Source organism: Vulpes vulpes, chromosome 11, assembly GCF_048418805.1.
Source record: "Vulpes vulpes isolate BD-2025 chromosome 11, VulVul3, whole genome shotgun sequence".
Lineage (NCBI taxonomy): Eukaryota > Metazoa > Chordata > Mammalia > Carnivora > Canidae > Vulpes > Vulpes vulpes.
This window is the reverse complement of record NC_132790.1, coordinates 6,989,583-7,008,653: the sequence shown is the minus strand read 5'-3', so window position 1 is coordinate 7,008,653 and position 19,071 is coordinate 6,989,583. Positions and strand designations below refer to the sequence as shown.

The 19,071-nt window shown below is 47.9% G+C and overlaps 1 protein-coding gene across 2 annotated transcripts in view; it reads left to right on the top strand.

The window, feature by feature from the left end:
* The window catches only part of NELL1 (neural EGFL like 1), an 805,991-nt gene that overhangs the window by 63,860 nt on the left and 723,060 nt on the right, over window positions 1–19,071 (top strand). For both annotated transcript variants that reach the window (XM_072725392.1, XM_072725393.1), the window contains exon 3: window positions 15,668–15,818. In XM_072725392.1, coding sequence (XP_072581493.1) covers window positions 15,668–15,818 — 151 coding nt within the window. The remainder of the gene's footprint in view (window positions 1–15,667; window positions 15,819–19,071) is intronic.

Genomic DNA, 19,071 nt, shown 5'->3' with positions numbered 1-19,071 from the left:
CTTTTATTTATTTATTTATTTAAAGATTTTATTTATTTATTCATGAGAGACACACAGAGAGAGGCAGAGACACAGGCAGAGGGAGAAGCAGGCTCCATGCGGGGAGCCCGATGGGGGACTCGATCCCGGGTCTCCAGGATCACGCCCTGAGCTGAAGGCGGCGCTAAACTGCTGAGCCACTGGGGCTGCCCGCAATTCACTTTTATTGTGTGTGATTTGTGTATAAGTTAGCCACGACATCCTTTCTGATATTTCATTTAAACAGCAGATCTCACCAGGGTACCGGTGTGGCTCAGTCCGTTAAGTATCTGACTCTTGATGTGGGCTCAGGTCATGATCTGGAGGTTTGTGGGTTCGAGCCCCATGTCGGGCTCTGGGCTCCACACAGGATTTGCTTCAGATTCTCCCTCTACACACCCCCACCCCACCTGTGTGGGTTCTCTCTCTCTCTCTCCCTCTGTCAAATAAATAAATACAGTCTTAAAAGATTGGAACAGCAGATCCCCCCATAATCAGGAACCTGTCCAGTCCACTGGCGTGTGCTTCGTGCAGCATGCGTGTTGAGGACAGGGCAAGGCTTGAAGAGCAAGGTCCCGGACTCCTGCTTTGAATTGCTTTGTTTTCGGCATGGGACTTCAGAATCCTTTCCCTCTCAATCTTTGAGTAGCCTGCCGGAGAAAAATCATTTCTTTTTTTGAGACTTGTAGCTTTGAAGGTGCCTCTAGAGCTTATTTACATATCGGTCAGCGGGCGAATGTTAACTGAGAGTTGGCTGCGCTGCTGTGTGCCAGTCGCTGTGCTGGGTCCCTTGCACAAAAGGACTTTGGCAGACGCTTGCCCTTGTGGGCTCTTGGTCTAGGTGCAGGGAGGAGACAGCCCGCAGAATATCATATTCATCCATTCATTCAACAAATATTTATTGTGCCTCCGCGTGACAAGCACTGTTCTGGGTGTCAGAGATGTAGCAGAGAAAAGGCAAAGTCTCTGACTTCCTGAAGCGTGTGGTCAGTAAAGGTGATCACAGTGTAAATTAGCAACTTTAGACAGTAATATATACCATGAAGGAAATAAAATAGCAGTCTTGTAGAAAGAGCAGGAGAAGGCTGACTTTAGGACGGATTGGGGAAGGCTTTTCTGCGGAGGTGGTATTTGTGCTGATGCCTGAATGAAAAATGAGTTACCCATGCAGAGATAATATCACTAATGATCACTTGCACTATTAATGATGAAGGCTCTTCATGTGCTAGACACTCCTCTAAATTCTTTATATTCATGATCTCCTTTAATCCTTATAATACTCCTACATGGAAGGTGGATGTTATGCGTCCCATTTTATAGAAAGGAAAACAGAGGCACAGGGAGGTGAAACCACTTGGCCGAGATCATAGGTCCAGCGAGTGGCAAAGCTGAGAGTTGAATCTAAGCTGTTCTGCTCCAGGGCCCACATTCTTAGAACAAGGGTTACAAAGGGTTTGAACAAGTTTAAGGGGCTCAAGGATGGCCAGTGTTGGTGGAGGTATCAGAGGAGGCCAGGGAGCACATCGAGAGCCAAAGCAAAAACTGCTTTTTTTTTTTTTTTTTTTTTGCAAAAACTGCATCTTCATTTCAGCTTCAGTTGTAACACCAAGTCACATGGGGTCTTGCAGGCCAGTGGTGAGGCCTTAGGGTCTTGATTACAGTGTGTTGTGCAGAGTGGTGGTTTGAATAATGGCCCACCCAATGAGATCTCTGTCCTAAGCCCCTGAACCTGTGAATAGGTTGCTTTATATCATAAAAACAACTAAGTTAAGGATTTTTTTTTAAAAAGGTCTTATTTATTTATTCATGAGAGACACACACAGAGAGGCAAGGACATAGGCAGAGGGAGAAGCAGGCTCCAAGCAGGGAGCCTGATGTGGGACTTGATCCTAGGATCCCGGGATGACGACCTGAGCTAAAGGCAGACACTCAACTTCAAGCCACCCAGGTGTCCCCAAGTTAAGGATCTTTATGTTGGGACTCGATTCCCCAGGTGGGCCCGATATCATCACAGGCGTCCTTATAAGATGAAAGAGGAAAGCCAGAGAGGGACACGCATGCAGGTGAACATGGCAGCAGGCAGGTGCTGTGCTGCTAGCCTGGGTAGATGTAGGTAAGGGCACATGAACCCAGGAAGCCTGGAAAAGTCAAGGGAGATGGGCTCACACCCCCTAGAACTTCTGGAGGGAGCTTGGCCCTGTCCACACCTTGATTTTGGTTCAGTGAAACCCATTTCAGGCTTCTGGTTTCCACAACTGTAAGATGGTAAACTTGTGTTGGTTTATGCTACTGAGATTGTGGTAACTTGCTTTCGTGGTGATAGGAGACTAGTGTGACCAGCTGTTTGAGGGTTGAGGTGACTGATGGTGATTTAAGTTTGAGAAAGGTCTCTGTGATTCTCAGATACAGGAGAGATTTAGGAGGAGAATAGGGGTCAGGAGGGTCTTCCCGCAGAGGAAGAGGAGTGGAAGGGGGCTCTGGGGGGACACCCTGACAACTAACCAGAGAGGAAGCAGCAGAGGGCATGAAGAAGCCTCAAGGTGGCCCCAGCCATTGTAGGAAACCCAGAATGCCTCAAAGAGGAGGGAGGGGACAACCTTTAGGTTGCGGAGAGGTCAGTTGGGCTGAGGGTTGAGAACTGGCTGTTGGATTTGGTAAGATGTGACTGAATGAATGGTTCTCGTTCATACAGCTAACAAGCCTGACTGGACGTCTCCCTGCAAACCGTGTGTGTCCTATTCCCCGCGGTGCAGAGCCTGCTGCAGGCACAGGGCACACGCTCCGCAGCATGTGTTTGAACCTTGGACTGGAAAGGGAAGATCCCCCTCAGCTGGGGCTCCAGAGCCTCAGGTGCTACAGGAATTGGGGTTGGGCCCAGAGTGGGGAGCAGGGCTTGGGCATGGGGGGGCGCTGGAGCTCCAGGCGGGAGAAGTTGGGGTGAAGAGCCCCTCCTGTGCCCTGCACTCCCAGGGCTCACCTGTGGCCCACAAGGGCTTGCACGGAGAGGAGCTCACCACTGTTCTGGGCAGGGGTAGATGTCCAGGGAGCCAAAAGTAATATTTGCTGGGCAAGTCAGACCATGGATAGAAGTCTCCTCGGGACCTGCTGAGGTCCGCTTTGAGATGATAATTCAAATTATCACGAAGACCCCACTTAGGACCGTGAAGGAGCCAGTTACTGAAAGCTGGCTGCTTGGGTTTGTTACCCTAGGACATGCTGGAGCCAAATTATTTGCAGCAATGATAAAAGACCGATCCCCGCCCTCCCCAAATTGACCTTTATATTTCTTCAGAAAAGCTTTAGTAAGTGAAGATTGTAATTTTAGCCCCTAGTTGGTTGTAGATCTTGTTTGGGAAGGTGGTAGTGGCAAGTTAGTGGAGAAGCATCTGTGGGACAGAGAGTAATTTCAGTTCTGGAAAAGCAGGGTTTCCAGGGATTCGCTTCAAATATTAACATCTAATATGATTGGAATAACGTCTCTAAAGAGGGGGTCCGTTTTCAAAGAAGCCCAGCAAGACCCCGCACCCAGAGCCCCCTTTGTGGACAGAGGTACCTATTTCTTGGAGCTTCTGTGCAAAGCCTGCTGTTTGAGGTGTCCGTGACGCTTTCCTGTCCCTGCTCAGCACACGGTTGAAAGGCCAATAATTCCTTGGTTTTCCCCCAGGAACCCAAAAGCACAGACAGGCACCCTGTGGCCAATGTGGATAGAAAAATAATACCAAGGGAGGCCTCCTCAGCAGTGACTCTGGAACTAATTAGTTAACTAGGCATGTAATTAGATTAATGCACGTGATCTGGGAGCTGATGGTGTGCTTTTTAGGATGGTGGAAATAAAGGAGCTGAGGAGGGGAGGAAGCATTATATTGAGTCCCAAATTCTTACCCCTGGCAGAAGTCTTCAGGGCACTTGCAGTAATGGAGCAAAATCCCTCTTCCAGCAGCCCTGGCTAGCCCAAACGGGCCCTGACAGGTGGCCTGTTTCAAGCTGTGGGGGGTGTTGCTGAGCAGGTGGGGGTCCCTCCTTCGTCACTTAGTTCCTGTGGATTTACCTGGGACTAGAGCTACTTTATGATTTCTCCCTGTTTGAGAGTGTTGTGGAAGAGTCTATTGAGATGCTCCCATGTTACTTTGTTGGCATCCGTGGTGACCAGGCCTGCCCTAACCTAACAGGCCCATTATTTCTAGAAGGACCCCCTGTAGCTGCCCTCTTTCTCCTTCAGCTCACTTGGAGACCACCCACCTGCGTGTTTGGAGCTTGCCAAGCCCCCTCACCCTCTCGGGTGCCGACTTGTGCAAGGCCGAGCCCTGGTCCTTCTCTAGTGTAAAGTCACACCCTTCGCCTCCGACCACTGGGACCCCAATAAAGGAGATTGTTACCCCTTTGCCTGCCCTCATGCTCTCCTCCTCATTCTTTCCCTCCCTCTGTCGGGAGTAATGCTACCCTGTTGGTCCCCAAGTGCCAAATCTGTGCAGTTTCTGGGATGAGCCAGTGCCCAGGTCGACAAAGTCCTGTCCCTTTGGGCCTCTGAGCATTTGCTAGTGAACAGGATTTTAGTCCTTACAGCCTGTGGTGAAGCTGGACCAGCTTCCTGGGGGATGGGAAGTTGGACATTAATCCACTAAACCGACAACGTTACATGTGTGAGGGGAACATTTCATCAGGAGTGTTTTCCTGTGGTTTGCCTCTAGCTTTGCAGGCCGTGTACTTCTGGAGCTCTTTCTAGTCTGATGACGGGGAGCCCAGATTCCTGATATGAAAGTTGCATGAAGTTCCCCCGAGGTGGATACACACTTAGCGTTTGCGGATCCCCACGAGGGGAAGCCAACTCTATTTTGCGGCTGGGCAAAGAGGTAGCCAGGGCCGCTTTCTCTCAGGCTGCACACAAGCTCCTCCAGAGGCGTGTTGCTTTCTGCTCCTCTGTGCCACAACTGTCTTTTTTGCCCCCAGAGCCCCGGGAGCTTACCTTTCAAACATTAGCTGTTCACCCTAGTAATTGCTCCATCTTCTAATTTAATGAAAACCCATTAAACCGAAACAATAATTAAAATGAGACATCATCTCTGTAGGAGGTTTGCATATTAAAATCACTGTGCATTTCAGTGCAGGCAGATTTTTATTCTCGGAAAAAACCGCATTTGAGGCAACACGTAGAAATGATTTATAATGAATAATCATAAATTAGAGCTTGGCGGTTAAACATGATGCCCTACTGTTTACTGTTGAATGTGAGAAGATACGGAAAGGTCAAGGCCAGTGTAGCATTTAAAAAGTCTTTTATGCCTGAGAATTAAGACGCTGCACAAAAGGGGACGAACTCTAACTGGGTCAGCTTACTGTTCCAAACTTTGTAAGCAGGCTAGGGATGGCACTCCATGGGGGTTTAGGGTCTTGGAGGGATGGCACTCCATGGGGGTTTAGGGTCTTGGAGGAAAAATTCTCTTGTCTTGATTCTCTGTTGGGATTAGGGAAACCGTGCAAAAAAACTAGCTGCACAAATGGACTCAGACAGCACATATGTGCCTCTTGCTGAAGATGAGGTCTTGGAAAGGTCCCTTTCCTAGGAGTCCAAGGCTACCTCTTCAAAATGAGGCTGAGCCCGCTCAGTGGGTTATTAGGACTGTGGGCTGTGGTCATGTGTGTGAACACATTGGCACATGTTAAAGCTCTGACTTCAGCATGTAGCTCTCTAGGGCGCCTTCGCGAATCTTCTCGGGAAGGTCCTAGACAGAGCATTGGCCTGGAAGTACTTAGGAAGCACATTCTCTGTTGGGCGAGTTCCACGTATTCTCATTACTTTCTCACTGAACCATGCAGGGTGGTTGGTATGCCCACTCCGTCCTAGGCGAGGCAACTCCAGGATGAAGGAGGAAGTGGAGCTAACCAAGCTCTTCCAGAAGCTATGTGGTCGAGCTGGCATTGAAACACCAGCAGGGCTGAGACTGGAAGATGGCATGGCGAGACAGGGGTACACTGGTTGTGGCCCAAGACCAGAGTTTGAATTGTAGCTATGCTACTTAGTAGGAAGCTTCTTAACTGTTTGCACCTCATATTTGGAGGTAGCATCATGACTACTGACCTCACCAGGCTTCTGTGAGGCCGCAGTTAGGTAAAGTATTCAGCTTGACATCTAGCACGTAGCAAAAACCCCGGTGTTCTGGGTGTTGGCTGGCTGGACCTAGATGGGAGTAGCTGGGAACCCCATAGGTGATGACCAGTTTTTAATCTAAGAGAGCACTTCCTCTTAACTGCCTCCAACCATGGCTGGCAACACCTGCTCACCTGCCTTTTGCCTTCCTGCTGGGCCACAGCCATGACCGACTGCAACAGGAAGTCTCTCATGGTGTGGTTATTGGGATAGCTTCGTCTTCCAACCCTCCAGGACCTAAGGCCTGTCTCAGCTGTGTTCCACATAAACTAAAAGTTGTCATGTGTGTCCTATATGGCATCTACTGTTTGAAAAGCTTAATATGTATTACTTGAATCTTCATACTAACCCTACGGGGTAGATACAGTTTTATTCCCATTTTACAGATGAAGAATCTGAGGCACAGAGAGGTTAACTTGTCCATGGTCCTATCTGATACGTGGTGAAGCTGGAATCTGAACCAAACAGTTGGGCTCCAGAGCCTGAGTGCTTAGTTTTCTACACTGCCCCTTGATGGGAAGATCAAGTCTCTGAGGAGGAGCTTTGGTCCTGTTCCAGGTCTTCTCAACCCTATGATGCCTCCTGAGCATGCCCACTTATGGCTCTGAACGAAACCTAATTCTCCATTTATGTTTGCGTCTTTAGTCCTGGACTCTTTCTTAGCCCCTTGTGACCAGAAGAGGTCTCAGTTTTGTGTTCAGAGGAGTGCTCAAAGTTTTAAAGGTAGTGGATGAGTAAATGAATGAGTGAATGAATGGATAGACCATAGAGAGAAGGGGCAAGGACTGCCCTCGTGTCTTTTACAAGACTCTGGAGGGCGTCCCATCCTGGGAACAGTGTTTTTGCCTATATTTGATGCTCTTTTGTGCGTGCAGCTACCAGTATGGTGGGCATACCTTTGGGTTTATCAGAGTCTTGATAGTGTGGGCTAAAATGAAGTTGTGCTCTTAACTCCTGCCAAAACGTACCTCTTCTTGAGCTGTTGTGGGCAAGGGGTCCTCCTGCAATGCCCCAGCTGGCTATCCAGGGAGCTGACAGGTCTCCTCTACTGATGACTGGTGGTGTATTCCATAGGAAGCCCGACCTGGTTAAGGTTAGCTGGAGGGAGAGTCTGAGGTCTTCACTGATTGAAGAAACCCAACTATGCGATTAAAAGCAAGGTGATTGGTGCTTATTTTCTTTAGCATGCCCTTACTGTTTCTCCTCTGTTTCTATAATAAGTTCTAACATTTAACATTTTTTAAAATAATTCTCCAATTTGGAAAGTCAAGATACGTGGAAAGAAGAAATTTCACATTAGTTCCCAATTACCGACCTCTTACTGGCCAGTCCTCTCTGCCATGTGTTACTAAAACTAAATCTTAAGGCATACTTGGTAGGCTGTGAACATTTTTGACATCATTGCCCAGATATTTCCTGTGTCCTAATACTTTTGATCCTCTTATTTGCCACAATTTACATTGAGTATACATATAGTCTGATTTAACTATTGTTACCTTCTTTTTAAAAAAATATTTATTTATTTACTTATTTATGATAGACCTAGAGAGAGAGAGAGAGAGAGAGAGGCAGAGACACAGGAGGAGGGAGAAGCAGGCTCCATGCCGGGAGCCGGACATGGGACTCCATCCTGGGACCCCAGGATCGTGCCCTGGGCCAAAGGCAGGTGCTAAACCGCTGAGCCACCCAGGGATCCCCCCTACTGTTACCTTCTGATATACAGTGCAGTCTTTCTCATCTAGGTTTGTGATATAATTGATAAACTCCTGGTTTCAGGTGTACAACCTAATGATTTGATGTACGTATAACAAAACGATTAGACAATATATTAACAATCATTATCATAGTTTTTTTTCTTGTGATGACAACTTTTAAGATGTATCCTCAGCCACTTTCAAATGTATAACGCAGCATCGCTACCATGCTGTATCCATACAATTTCCGTATCTGATAAATGGAAGTTTGAACTTTACACAATGTAGTCTTAATCACATTAACATCTTTTCATCAGTCTTTTGTTTTCCTGCCCTATGATCCAGATTAAGCTGGCATTCATGCTTTACATTTCTTTATTCTGAGGTGCCCAACTGACATGAGGGTGGAGTGATGTGGACCCGGGAGGAGATTTGATTATTGGTAGGTTGCATTGCCGGAGGAGGAGTGATCTTGGTATGCTCATTTCTTAGTGATAAATGGATGCCTTGATTGTCCTTAGTGGTGTCTTTAAACATTTATAAGAAGAACTTTACCTCCCATGCCTATCCAATAAGTAAAATTATGAAGGCACCAGAACCTTTTAATGGAGCCATGTATGAAGCAATTATGAGAAATGTGTCACATTCCATAATTCCATAATTATGAAAAATGTGTCACAGGATTCCTTATGCTGGGTCCCCCAATGGAGGAGTTAGAGATGCTCAGCTAGCTTTATTCTTTAGGCTGCTTGTTATTTTAATGGACTCTTCCCCCAAAGGTTGGGGTTATAGTTGAGTGTATTTGGGAAACCTTTATTACACTGTGTTCCACATTTTAGAGCCTCAAATGTTTGTTGCATTAATGATCTACCATGAGCCGGGCACTGCAGAGTATGGGGTGTCTACAGGTAAACCACTCCTTGTGGGATTTACAGCCTGGTGGGCACGATGGCTGTTAATGAAATGGAATGATTATGCACAATAACATGATTACACACATAAAGCCTTGATGATTGGGATCCCTGGGTGGCTCAGCGGTTTGGCACCTGCCTGCCTTTGGCCCAGGGCGCGATCCTGGGGTCCCGGGATCGAGTCCCACGTCCGGCTCCCGGCATGGAGCCTGCTTCTCCCTCCTCCTGTGTCTCTGCCTTTCTCTCTCTCTATGTCTATAATAAATAAATAAATAAATAAATAAATAAATAAATAAATAAATCTTTAAAAAAAAATAAAGCCTTGATAATCATGATAGATGCAAAGAACAAAGAACATGTAGTCTATGGACTCTGAGCTGACTTGGGGTGGTCAGAGCAAGCTAGCCTGAAGAAACATTAAGCTGGTACCCAAAGAAGAATGATTGGAGAGAGGGGAGAGGAGAAAGACACCTGAGGATGTGCTAAGTGTGGAGGAATACAGCCCTGGGAAGAAAAAGGAGGCCTGCGTGGCTAGAATGCAGGAGTGAGGAGGGGTGGGAGCAGGGAAAGAGCGGAGGGTGACAAAGTAGGCAAGGGTGCCAGGCAGATGCCATCCATGGAGCATCATGGTGGACTCTGCTGGGGCAAGACTCCGTTCCCCGCCCCCCTCCATTCACTTGCTGTGTAAAGCTGTAAAACTCCTGTGCCTCTGTTTCTTCACTTGCAAAATGGGGGAGGGTATTGATATTTAGCTCAGGGATTGTACTAGATTGCTCCTAAGTCTGGCTCGAGGGACTGCACAGAGTGTCAGGCACTGAGTAGATGATGATGCTTTGTGCCTTTTGCACGTGAACCAAGCGTCGAGCTGCCCCTCTTTGGCAAATAGAAGCAGGTCCTAGAGTGAGGAGGGAGTGTAGTTTGAGAAACCGGCCTGCCAGGTTGGAGTCTCTCCCATGGCTTCCCAGCCCAGTGGCTCTTTAGAAAGTAAATTCTGTAAGCTTGAGTTTCCTCACTTCTAAAGGAGGAAAACTAGCAGTGGCTACTGCCGAGGTTCCTGTAAGTGGCGTGTGCAGAGCAGTTAGCCCTCGACTCGGCGTCCCCATAAACTGCACACATGTTTACTTAGGGTCCTGGCTTCTGGAGCTAATGGAGGTTTAATGGGATGTCGTTGTGAATTTGCTAGCGGAGGTAGAAATCCTGTACACTAGGAGGAGTCTTCTAGCATCCTCACTACTTTCTGCGCGTGGTTTCTACTTCTTCAAAAGCTGCTTGGGTCAGTAAGGTCAGGCCTTCTGAAGGAAGGGCTCAGGACCTAACGGTGTGCACCCTCCCACCCCCCAAGCAGGAACTGCCCTGTGGACAGTCACCAGTTCTGAATTGGCGACCTGTCTGTGCTTGGAAATGAAAAGCCACCTGCCATCTCAAGTTGACAAGTGTTGCTTTGCCTTTGGGGCCAAGTTTAACCTTGAGCTACACGGGACTCGGGCTACCAGGGTGGGCCACGTCTCCATGTGGGCTCTGTGAGGCCCTCTGGGGAACGTGTGGGAACAACTAAGCTGTCCCGTCCGCTTGCCATCAGTCAAGGGCTGAGGTGGGCTGCCCTGGGTGTGTGTGTTGCCGTGTTTCTGGCTGCTGCTCTTGCTCCCCCTCCCGCCCAGTGGAGGGTTTCCTCTGATAGTGGGCTGAGTGGCTGCCGTCCTGCTGGACTTGGTGGGAGAGCGATGCCTGCACAGAAAGGAAAATGCCAAGATCATGGAAAACACCTGGGTGTTCACATCCGCACAGCAATCGCAATCTTGCAATGAATGCCCCCCCCCCATCTCCCCTCCCTCTCCTCCCCATAAATGCTTAGTCTTCTTTTTTTGACTCTGGCTCAAAGCTCCGTCTTGCACTGCATGCTTCAGCATCCTTCGCAGTCTCCCCTGGCCGCTCCTTCCTTCGTGCATTGCCCGTCTCTACCTGCCCTCCCAGGTAACAGCCTCGCTTCTGCAGCTACAGTTCTCAAGGGCAGGAACTGTATTCAGCCCAGCTTCCCTGGCGCCCAGCAAGCACACTGCCTGGCACAGAGGACACACGGGTACGTTGGACGATGAAAATCCTTACCGATCCTCACCCTGTCATCAGGCCAAGGGGAAGTGAAGCTGCTCCTGTGTCCGGCAGGGAAGAGTGTGTGAATATCATCATTTAATTCCTTCAGTCTCCTCCTTTCACCCAAGACTTTTTTTTTAACTGATGCTTAATCATCACATTAGCATTTCTGGTCTTTAAAAAAAATGACTAGAACAGTTTCATCCTAGGAAAGAAAAAGCACTTAACTCTTGCTGCTGATTTAGCACTTCCTAACTACATGACCTAAAACTTCTGGATGTTTGGAGTGACTTTTTTTTTTTTTTTTCATGTAAAATGTTCACTGTCAGTGGTGGTTATGTGGGCAGTTACCTTCATGCAATGGTAGCCTCCAAGTAATGCTCCCGGAGGTCACACAACAGCTTCACCGACCAAATTCAGATGCTTGAATCATGCAGCTTGTTAAAAAAAAAAAATCCAAACCGTCCAGGAGGAAGGAGGGGAAAGAAATGGAGTGGGATAGGGTCTGGGCTGGGGGAAGGACGGGCCACCCTCCTGGATTCCTGGGTCTTGCCTTGTTCATGTGTTCAGTCTTTGCTCCATCAGTTTCTTTGCTGATGCAGTGGTTAAGTGGACTGAGGTGGGGTTCAGCAGGTGGGAGGTGCTTAACGCCAAGGTGTTCCCACTCTTGGAGGGGCAAGTACTCCTGGCCCCAGCTGCAGGTACCAATCAGCCTGGTGAGTGATGAGTTTGATTAGCATTTCTCCAGCATAGTACACGTGGGGCCGCAATGGGAATGGAGTGAGTGTCAAAGCTAGGTATCTGATTTAGGGATGGCCCAGGTGTCATTTTGAAGGTGGTATGATTTGTATGTTAGGACTTGATTCTCCTACCCCAGTCTGTCTCTAGGTCACATACTTATTCAGTCCTTTCTGTGTTCAACACACTTAGGTTTCGTGTTTCATGTATTTGATCTACATTGAGCACGTTTCACAGGTTTCTAACTTGATGTCTAGATTTAACACTTCCTATGAGCTTTATTCGTCCCACAGGTTTTTCTTGCTCTCCCTGGAAGAATTGAACATCCTCTAACAATCCAGCAAGCACATCACAATGGTTGCATGTGGCAGGAGGATGGTCACTACAGATTCTCATTAATTTGCTTTTAGTGGTTGCTCATTTAACTCCAGAAAAAACAGGCGACTGCAAAGTAGGTGACCTATTATCACTGGTTCCAGTAATTGAACAACTTTACTTTTACGTTGATTTGGAAAATCAGAAGAGAAAAATTGTAGAGTCAAGGTGTTTCATATGTAGAAAACACATTCAGTCCCATCCTTGGCTGGGTGGCCATGGGATAGGGCAGGGTAAGGTGATGAACAGAAACAAAATGTTGAGGCCTGGAAAGAACTCGAACCCTCTGATCTCCTCCAGTCTTCTCCATCTTCAGATACGGGGTGTGTGGCTCAGAGGTAAAGCATCTTACCAAGGTCACACAGCGAGTTACCTGTAAAACTTGGTAGTCTTCAATCTCTTGAAAATCCCTGCCTCTTTGTTGTAAGAAGTGAAATTACTTTCTGGTTTTCTTTTGGCAGCTGAATTATGGTCAGCATTTACTTGAAAGAGCTTTTCTGAAAATGCGAATGCACATAAAGTCTCCATGTATGAAAATAGATGTTTTTTACATTTCACTCTGGTGAGTGCTAATGGGGTCTCTTTATTTCAACGTGCCAATCATTTACGAAGAGAAATGAGAAGCTGGCAGAGGAAATGATCTGTCTTGTAGGGGGGTTGGGTGAGTAGCATTGGGGTTGTATTGGATTAGACTGTGCGATGTCCTGTAAATCGGAGGGACCCAATTGGCTCTGAATGTGCTTTTCTTTTGTTTTATAACCACTGACACTTGACACGTATCCATGTCTTTTCTGAAAGCTATCCTATTGTTTTCTGACTAAATACTTGTGGTTCCTTGACATAACAATATACATGATAAAAGGGAAATAAATTTAGTGAGTCTTTATTGGGTACCTGTTTTATGCCAGGCACTGAGAACTGTGTGGAGGTAGGTCCCTGTCTTCGGAAGCCTCTAGAGGGGAAAGAAAGGAAATCTAGTAAAAACAAACATGAAACAAGATCATGAGTGATGTGAGGAAAAAACCAATTAGAATAATTAAGTGGTAGGCGAAAATAACCAGAGTGGTGTAGTGGGCATTAATGGAGGGAGTGACCAGGAGGCTGCATTTGCAGTAAGAGCTGGAGGAGCCAGGAGTGGGAGAGTAGGGAAGAGCTCTGTGGGCAAAGAGTAGTACAATGACCCTGAGGCAGGAGTGGGCTTGGGGGTGACATTGGGTGGGAGATGTCGGCAAGTCAGTTGGTGTGTGACCCTGCAGGCCATGCCAAAAAGCCTGGATTTTTCTTTTTCTTTTCTTTTTAATCCTGGGAGGGCTGGGAAGCGACAGAGGGGTTTTTAGCAAGAGACTGGAAGGATGCTGATTTTAGGTGTTAAAATGAGCTCTTGGGCTGCTCTGAAGAAGGGAGAAAGGCAAGACGATATGGAAGCAGGGAGACCAGTCAGGAGGCTGTTGGAGGTGCCCCGGGGAGCAGTGATGGCAGCTTGGACAGGAGGTTGAGTGGTGTTGGCAGGAAGTGGACGGACTCTAGATGTGGGAGTCCTGGTGATTCGCTCTTGGATTGGATCTGGAGGGTAGAAGATAAGCCTCCAGGACAAGTTCTGGTCTTTTTGGCTTGAACTGGGTGGTTCCGGTTACTAAGCCTGAAAACTCCTGAAGAAAATCAAGGGTTGTATGGGGCAGGATACCAAGGGCTCTGTCCTGGGCCTGTACGATCTGAAGCACTTATTAGACCTTCACGTGGAGATACTGGGGATATTGAATGTGTCTGTTGCTTAAGGGAGACATTGGTGTGGTAGATACGCACTTGAGTGTCCTCGGCCATGGAACTGGGTTGATGTCCGAGAGAACTGGAGCGAGAGGTGAGGACGCTCCTCATTTATATGCCTGCTGCGGGAAAGAGCTATGGATATCGTGGTTGACTGATCATTGCCCCCTTTGGGTTGGGCTCAAGCTTCAGAGTCCTCTGGTGAGCTTTCTGGGTCACCGCTGCCAATCAGTTCCTAGTAGATGGACAAAGGAGGAAACAACAGAAAGGGGAAAAAATAAACATGAAAGTTAATCTCAAGAACCAAATGTGGGTGCTTGCTTTTTTTTTTTTTTCTGGCACCAGATTCTAGGTGGAATTTATTAGGATTTGTACCCAGTAGTAATAAAAATGTTAACAAACACTTGTCGATCTCTAGTGTACAGAGCGATTACTTCATACATCTAATAGATCTTGACTCTTCTCGAATGTCTTTGGCTGAGATTTGGTAGAAGGTGTAGGAGCATTCCCTAAGTGGCTCTTTTCTCTTGACCCTTGACAAAAGCTAAAAGCCTGCCACATAACAGAGTAGCGAAGGTCTTTGGGTAGAAGGGCAAATGTCCTAGGTAGGTCTTATGTTGGTAGGATGTTCTGATGGGTCAGGTGCCTCCGAGATAGAGGAGCAGCCTTGCTGCCTGCCTTCCACAGCCTAGACCTCTACAGCTGGAAGATTGTGGTGTTCTTTTCTGTTCTGCAAACTTCAAACAACAACTCCTAGAATTATACAAAGATGGAGAAGCCCTTAGAAGTCACCTAGTTTACCTGCCCGCCCCCCCCTACCATTTTGTAGATGAGAAGACTGAGGCCCAAGGTCAGGAATTGGATTCCCTCCATGCCCCCATTAGAAGCCAGTCTTTAGGATGTGGGTCTTCAAGATCCATGTAGTCTGTGATGTCCCTCGAGTCACACAGCTTTTGAACATCTTTGTTTTTCAGACTCCTGGAGAAATAACCAAGTAGTTCTATAGACAGTAAGGTCGGGGCATGAGCGGAGGAACCAAACACACCTTTGGAGTTCGTTAGTCATCCTCTGAATAATTTTCTTTAATTCTGCTCTGGTGGTGGCCAGTTTCTGATTTGAGGAAAGAAGGTGTAAAATAATGAGAACCCTTAGTACATCACAATTGGGGGGTCAGGGGGGGAGGGTCTGAGTATGAAATGATGAACGTCTCATTATGTGGAATTTGGAGAACAAGGAGCAGGATTAGCTGGACTCGTGGGCCTCATAGGCCTGCTGAATTGGCCTTCACTTTAATATTACACGAGCAGAGTGACCCACTCCATGTTGATAGAGAAATTCCAGGCACCCTTATGGCTCATGCACCTGCCTTGTATTTAAGTAGAAGTGGAGTTGTCTGGTGTTACGAACATGGGTAAATCCCTGCTGGGTACCAAGCCAGGACAGGCTTCCCCTCCAGGCATTGTGGAGAGAAGAAACAGAGTCCGTGGGGGGAAAGTGAAACAGAAGCCTGCTGAGTGGCATTGGGTCCTGCTAAACATACGATTCTTTGAATTCAGGATCCATTCATCTGATTGTCTCTCATCATTTTTTACAGCAACTTAATCTGTTTGTAGCAGGCCACATTGCTCAGTGTCCCATCAAAATTTGTCAGAAAATCACTGGCTGGCCGTTTGTGAACTTGTCAAAGTGACAAGTGGGTACAGTGACAGGCGGCATTCCTGAGTTTTGCATCGAATAAATGCTGCTGTATGCAGTGGTGGGCGATGCCTGAAAACAAAATATATTGGCAAGTTGCGGGGGGGGTGGGGTGATGAAAAATGCAACCTTGTTCCTCTGGACATTTTTTTCTCCTTTTCTCCTTCTGTATCTGTTTCTCCTCTTCTTCCTCCTCCTCCTTGTTCTTTATCCTCTTCTGTTTCCTTCTTGATTCCCAGATACAGCAAGAGAGATCCATGCAGCCCCTCATGTGAGTGAGAAATTAATCCAGCTGTTCCGGAATAAGAGTGACTTCACCTTTTTGGCCACTGTACAGCAAAAGCCATCGACTTCAGGAGTGATACTCTCCATTCGAGAGCTGGAGCGCAGGTAAGTTGTACTTTTGAACGTGTGCTTAGAATCAATGGGCTCCACAGTGGCTTGGAATTGAGAGGTTGTATCTCCAAGAGCGCGTGCAGCTAGCGGAGGCCTTGTTGCTGTTGGAACACGTGGATGAATTTTCTTTGCATTAAGAACTTACTTTGGGCAAAGTGGCTTCCTTGTTGACTCTCCAGGGACCACTCCTGAGTCTGTCTTGCCTATCTTGTGCTTCTGGTCGACTTGGTTCCTGTGAACCCATATCCTCTGTCCTACTGTCTTGAGGTTATCAAGCAAGTTACACTGAACACTCTTCAGGAAACATTTACTATGTGTGTGTTCTATGCAGGGACAGTGCTGGATACTGGGAATACTAAGGTGAGGAATACAAAATTTCTGGTCTAAGGAGCTCCTAAACTGGTGGGGAAGATGGACACATTTCATGAAGTATTCTAGATGGAATGGTAGAAATGTGTGTTTAAGGAATAAAGGGAATGGTCCGTTCTGAAGGGTTGTGGTAAGCTAAGGCAGGCTTCAGAAAGGATTGTGGTTCTATAAAGGGAACCACTGAAAGAAGTTGGATGGACTGAAAGAAGAGTAAGGGGTGGGAAGAATGGCATTCTAGAAATTGGAATATGATTTTGGGAAGGAAAATGTGGGGTCAGTGGTTGGCACATTGTGTCGGGAGAGGGAGCCGAGGAGTTCAGGGTGGGCAGGGAGGAGTGGTGCTGTAGAGGTGGGTAGAAGCTAGATCATGTTGAAGCTTGATCTAATGGGGAGCCATATAAGGATTTTAAGTCTGAGGAAAGAGCATTACCTTAAACTCCCAAATAGAATAATCATCTAAGGCTTCCTCAAAGAGAACGGGGAGTTGCAGCCAGGGAGAGGCTAAGACTGTCCACCAGCCTCCGCTCTGAGAGCGTCGTCTGTAGATCTCTAAAGTGGGCCAGTCCAGAAGCCTGCCCCCCAGGCCAAAGCACCTGGACCAACAAATAAGCCTATTTTACTAAAACACTTGGCAGTATATTTCAGTCTGCTGTCTGGGCAGTGCCCTGGGATGGGGGGGTTGTTTGCTGAGACCCTGCTCCCATTGTTACAGTCCCATGAGACCCCTGGAATGCAACAACTGCCCCCTCCCCGGTCTCTAGAGCAGCAGCTATAAGAACTGGGGTGCCAGCTGAGTGTAAGAGCTCCCTTCTGGGACGAGGGGGTGCTCAGGAGTGTGGCAGGGGGAGGTGTGAGCTGCTGGCTGGAACACAGCAGAGGGGGGAGCATGAAGATGTCTACACCCCCCTCCCCCCCGCCCCGTTCTTTGTCCTGGAGGGTGTTCCTGCAGGCTCCTGCATGTGTTAAATTAGATGCCTGCTGCTCAGGGCGGTGCTTAGCATTAGCAAATTAGCTGTTTTCACTCAACGTCTGCACATCGGCATGTGGGCTGCCACTGAGCTGGGCCCTGACCCAGTGAGTTGGAGTGCAGGGGCCCTTCAAGAGCAGTTTCTCCGATCATAACAACCTTAGGGGGCTCATGGGAGCTCCTGGATGTTTTGGGTGCTTGTTTCATGGGAACAGGTCTTAAAAGTTGAGCTGGCCAATGTGGAGTTCAAACCCTTAGCCCTTTGGGGGAAGCTCTGGGTTCTCCCAGAAGGTCCCCCGTGATTGTGGGTCTCCATGCCGGGGGTAGGCTTTATAGTGAGGCTCTGTCCCAGCCTCTTACCTGATTCCATGTGGATGCTGCTTCCCTTGTTTGCTTACTGTGGTCAGCTGGACTCTAGTTTCTTTCCAGAGGAAATTGTTCCATATGTAGCTGTAGACTCGGCATGTCTGTGGGAAGAGTTGAATTCAGGATCTTCCAACAGTGCCATCTTGAATCAGAACCTCTTGGCTGATTTTATTTTATTTTTTAAGATTTTATTTATTCATGAGAGACACAGAGGTGGAGACATAGGCAGAGGGAGGAGGAGGCTCCCTGTAGGGAGCCTGATGTGGGCCTTGATCCCAGGACCCTGGGGTCACATCCTGAGTCAAAGGCATATGCTCAACCACTGAGGCACCCAGGTGCCCTGATCTTAATTTTTAATACTAAGTGTGTTAGTCCATCGACAATACATTCCAGCTCACGCACGCAGGTGAGCCTGGACACCAGGGAGCAGCCAAGTCTGTGGAGAATCCGTCTGGGGAGGAGGGAGGCAGGGCTGCCCAGTAATAGAAGCTCCCAGGGTGTGTGCTCCATTCTCCCATGGGACCTGAGTTAGAAAACCAAGTCAAAGGCAAGATCATCAGGAATTTCAAGATGGTGACAGCAGAGTGGGCCCCTTCAGAGTGCAGGACCCTGTACAGCTACACTGGTTGTGTCCCTGTGAAGCTGGCCCTACCATGACCTTGCAGCAGACCTGCTGGGTTCCTCTTCTCTGATCTCTGGTACGTTTTGTGTGCCTTTTGCCTGGCTTCTGTGAGCTTTACTTCTGAAGGCTGACCCTGATCCTTCCTCAGAGCACTGCCTGTTGGCCTCTAGCCACTGTACAGAAAACAGAAGTGTCCGAGGGGTCACTTATCCCCAGGCAGCCTGTAGCCAGTGATTGACAGACTGTGGGAGTATGGAAGCCTAGTTCCCTTTGCTTTGGAGGCTTTAAGGCCAGAGCAGCTCTGTGGCTTGATTAACTCTCCAGTGCTCCCTGGGATTAGGCTGAGGCTTCTGTGTCCTGCTCCCGTCTTCCCCTCCTCTCCTGGGAGCACTTCCTTAAATCATTGCACTCAGGTTCATGTGTTAGAGTCTGCTGTGGGGGAACCTGGATTCAGCTAAACCGTCCTTTACCTATTTAGGTTGACCTATCTAAGAGCAGAACTGCATGAAGGCAACTCGGTATATGGGGTCAGTGGTTAAGGAGGATCATATAGAGTGGCAGCTCTGGAAGGTCAGGGAGGCAGAAGGACTTACCAAGAAGAGGGTGGGCAGTCGGAGCCATGCAGGAAAATGCAACTTTGAGGGGGTGGGGTCGAGAGGTGCAGAGAAGAGACCAACTTATCTGGAGTGGGGCAGAGGATCTCCCTGTACCTTTTCAGCAGAGGTGAGGATCAACTGTTCTTTTTTTTTCAATGGTTAAGTTTGATCTCCACCTTGAAAGGATGTGATGGACTCTGATCCTTCTGGAGGATGTTTTCAACATAATAACTTGACTGTTTCTGGGTCAGCCCAGAGAGAGCGAGGTGGCTGTGTTGGTGAGCAGGTGCGGGTTAGAGGCCCAGTGTTCTGTACACTGGGAGAAGG